The sequence below is a fragment of the Dendroctonus ponderosae genome, unplaced genomic scaffold, assembly GCF_020466585.1.
Source record: "Dendroctonus ponderosae isolate FM_Combo_2020 unplaced genomic scaffold, Dpon_F_20191213v2 Dpon_F_20191213_5, whole genome shotgun sequence".
Lineage (NCBI taxonomy): Eukaryota > Metazoa > Arthropoda > Insecta > Coleoptera > Curculionidae > Dendroctonus > Dendroctonus ponderosae.
Window position 1 is genome coordinate 14,255,806 of NW_026018715.1, and position 3,710 is coordinate 14,259,515.

The window sequence follows — 3,710 nt, forward strand, 5'->3', positions numbered from 1 at the left end:
CTGACAATTTGCACAGACGAATTATCAGAGCGAATTTTCATATACTGTATTATCCTACTATTGTTACACAATTTATTAACATACTCTTTTTTAGGCTCTTTTGATAACGATAGCAGAAGATAGCTATCGAAACGTTAAGGAAATTTTTCAAATTAATTTCTCTACTAATTGGAATTTTCTCTTACAGCTTGAGCCCAAGTGTGCCGCAGGATACCCTCTAGGTGATAGTTCTTGATTACTTTTTGATAAATAATTCGTTCTTATTGCGAAATAGGAGCACTATTTATCAATCTGTAATAAAAGACGTGAGGAAATTCTGTCTTTTTTAAAGACAAAAATTTTTGAGGCAAAATACCCAAAAAGAAGTTAGTAAAAAATGAGTCCGCCTCAGCAATACAGAACTTATCTCAATAGACTAGATAACCTAGTGCTCAACCATAATCGCTAGTAATCGCCACCATCGTACTAGTGGATAGTGAAAGGAGTTAAATTGTACATGAAACATTTATTGCAAACTCGCACGGGCCGCATCAGACCGTACTTGGGCAAGGGAACACTATTGGACGAGCACCGCGCGCAAAACACTTTTCCGCAGTTCCTGCAATGGTGGCGTCGCTTTATAACGGTGAAATTGGTGCCACAACTCATACACTTTGGCGCCTGGATATCGGGAATCCACACTGGAGGCGCCTGGGTCGGTTCCGGCGGAATTTCCGGAGGTTCCGGATCCGGAATCTGCGGCAAAGAGTCCAGATTGGCGATGTCCGTTTGCAACGAGGTGTACCAGTTGAGATCGGCACTCAACGCCGAAATATTGTCGTCCATCTGGTACTGCCGCGGGTGATTTGAGTAGTCAGTCTCGGGAAACTCCTCCGGCTCCAAGTGAAAGTACACGTTCGTATCGAAAAGGGCTTCTTGCGCGAGAATATTCGGGTCAACGGAGAACTCGTTATTTTCGATTACCTCGTCTTCAGTCGGGTGATATTCTATGGAAGTTTCCATTGAGCGGGCGTCGAGTGATTTGGCTGGCGCCTCTATGGAATCGGAAGCGTTTATCAGAAACACTGACTTGAGAATGTTGCGAAGGTCACAAGCAAAGTTCGTCTGCAGCTGGTCGGCCACGCCGGCAATGCACACGAACAGTCGGTGGATCAGATCCTCACTTGATCTAAAACAGAATCACTAAATCTAGGCAGATAAAAAAAATAAAAAATACTGACCTGTATTTCGCTCGCAGTTCCTCGCGACTTGCAAGCTCGGCAGCCTGAAGAGCGTAAGCAATCTCAGCATCATCCGCACAGTTGCTGTTGTACGAAGAAGTTTCCGAGCTGCTTGAGCAAGAGTAGTCGTTTGAGCTGGGCAGCACCTCTTTCTTCCTAGCTAACAGTCCGGCCTTTGGGGATCCCGTCTTCTGCGTTTGCACTTTGCTGTGTCGGCTAGACGCGCCTCGATAAGGGCTGTTTTGGCAACATGAGGGCATTTTGGGATTGCAGCGGCAATCTGCCGCCTCGGTTATCTCCAAGGTGGGCGATCGGTCCAGACTAGTTGTCTCCGTGCAGATTCCGGAATCATCTGGCGATTCCAGGTCGACACTTGCGCTTTTCTGCGGGACGCTGTCGCTGATGTTGAGGATGGAGGACAACGTGGCGGCTGCCGCCGAAATAATCTCCAGAGAGTCCTGTTCAGGAGGCGATTCCGCCGAGACAGTATGTCGAGAGCTTGGAGACGCCGATGAAGCTATAATCGTGTTGCGCACCACGTTCTTAGGTATCAAATAGCCAGACGTTGATGGGCCTTCAATGGGCAGGTCGCTTATTGTAATGTTTCGTTGTGCATTTTCGTCAGCGGTTGGGGTTTCCGGTTCCGCGGCGCTCCCGCTGGGGCTGTCGTGGATCAGCTGCTGCCAGCAATTTTGAAAGTCGTTGTAAAACTGATCCACAAACTCGTCCTCGCTTATATCTACATTAACATCACTAACCGACTTCACGTCTTCAATTTGCTCGTTATCACACAGAAGCTTTTCGAGCATGTACAGCTCACGTTTATTTAAAATCCACAGCAACTCGCGGATTTTATGCAACAAAGTCCTAAACGGCCGGAACAGTTCACTCATTTTTTCCACCGGTCTATCTATGCACAACGGTCCGTTGGGGAACACTAGAAGGCCACTAACAATCGCCAGTCGAGGAATTGTAAACATTAAGGCTGGATCACAGTCGTCGATCATTTCCTGCGTGAGCAACTTCATTTTCAACGCTCTTCTCAAGGTTTCGGAAAACAGCACTCCTATTAATTCCTGAAGCTCGTACTCTTGCGTGGATTTAACTGGCACCATTGCGCTCACATAGGCCAGCTCGAACTGGGCAAAGAGTTTGTCGAAGATTTTCAGGCTTTCGAGCAGCATTTCGGTGAATATGTCGTTAGAGTCGAGTTTAATGGGGCCATTAGGGGTGTTGTTTCTTAGGCAAGCGTTTCGCAGCAGATTTCGGACGTTTTCAAGGCTTTTTGTCACTGCTTTGGCCAGCGGTCGCATCACGGTGCTTTCGGCTTCTCGGTTCATTATAGAGGAGCCAGCCGCCAAACACTGAAAAAATTAAAACCGAGTGAAATTCCCGTAAAAATGGGGCAAAGATGTACCTCGGCGCCAAACCAGAGTTGACCTGCCAGGTTGTCTTGCAGCACATCTTCAGGAAACTTGACCCGGAAATCCCGGTTGGCCCGCTCGTTTCCAATCAACGCATCCATAATGGTGTTGGTGACGGTTAAAACCTTGTCCTGCGCCTGCCGCAGCTGGTTTACCAAAGTGGTGCATCGCTCTGGGTCTTTTCTTCCATCGAAGCTGTCCAGTTCATTTGCCACTATGTTCAGGTCTTCGTCCGCATAGAAGAACTGCGCTAGCAACGACTTGTCGTCCCGCTGTAATCAGGATCAGATGGGCTTTAGGTTGAAATAATTTCTGGCATTCTTCATAAAAAGTTCAGGAATTCCATCGCTGCATTATCTAATGCGATTTCTATTTATTGTGCGTGTTTTAATTTGAATTTTCCTTGTTCCGGCTCGTGGCTATCGTCACCCGAAACGCGAATAACTAATCCAAATTGAAACAATGAAAGTGTGATTAGATAATTTTTGGTTAAACATAGCTCGTCAGTTAAAAAACACTGATAAGTTTCACATTTAGGAATGTTTTCCGGGCTTTGAAGCCGTGGTCTATGGGAATTTCTTCCTGACGTTTCGTCCACAACTGCGGTGGACATTATCAAAGGCGATGAGGCAGTGGGCGAAGTGATCTCCCGTGCTTTCCGACTAAGACTGGTTCAACTACTGGATCCCCTGTCGTATTTATGCGGCGACAGGGGATCCAGTAGTTGAACTAGTCTTATTTGACCGGCCATAAAAGCCTTCACAGTCTGAAAAAAGTTCGTTCGAATACGTTGGACGAGTGAAGATGACGTTCACTAACCGATTATTCAAGTTCAAGAAGGCAACAATCGGTTATAAAGCGGGATCGGGTATAAAAATGGAAAACCAATTTGGTCCGGTGTGGAAGACTTTGAAGAGATTCAAGTGGAAGGTCGAAAATCGAGTATTAAGATGGAAAAAAGTTTACATTTCGAAATGTTTTTCGGGCTTTGAAGCCGTGGTCCATGGGAATTTCTTCCTGACGTTTCGTCCACAACTGCGGTGGACATTATCAAAGGCCTCATCGC

General features: G+C 46.4%; 1 protein-coding gene across 1 annotated transcript in view; it reads right to left on the bottom strand.

The window, feature by feature from the left end:
* Window positions 1–3,710, bottom strand: part of LOC109545526 (lateral signaling target protein 2 homolog) — a gene marked incomplete in the record, with an annotated part of 7,247 nt that overhangs the window by 1,622 nt on the left and 1,915 nt on the right. Inside the window, 3 exon segments of the mRNA XM_019916279.2 lie at window positions 398–1,168; window positions 1,221–2,584; window positions 2,638–2,916. Coding sequence (XP_019771838.2) covers window positions 466–1,168; window positions 1,221–2,584; window positions 2,638–2,916 — 2,346 coding nt within the window.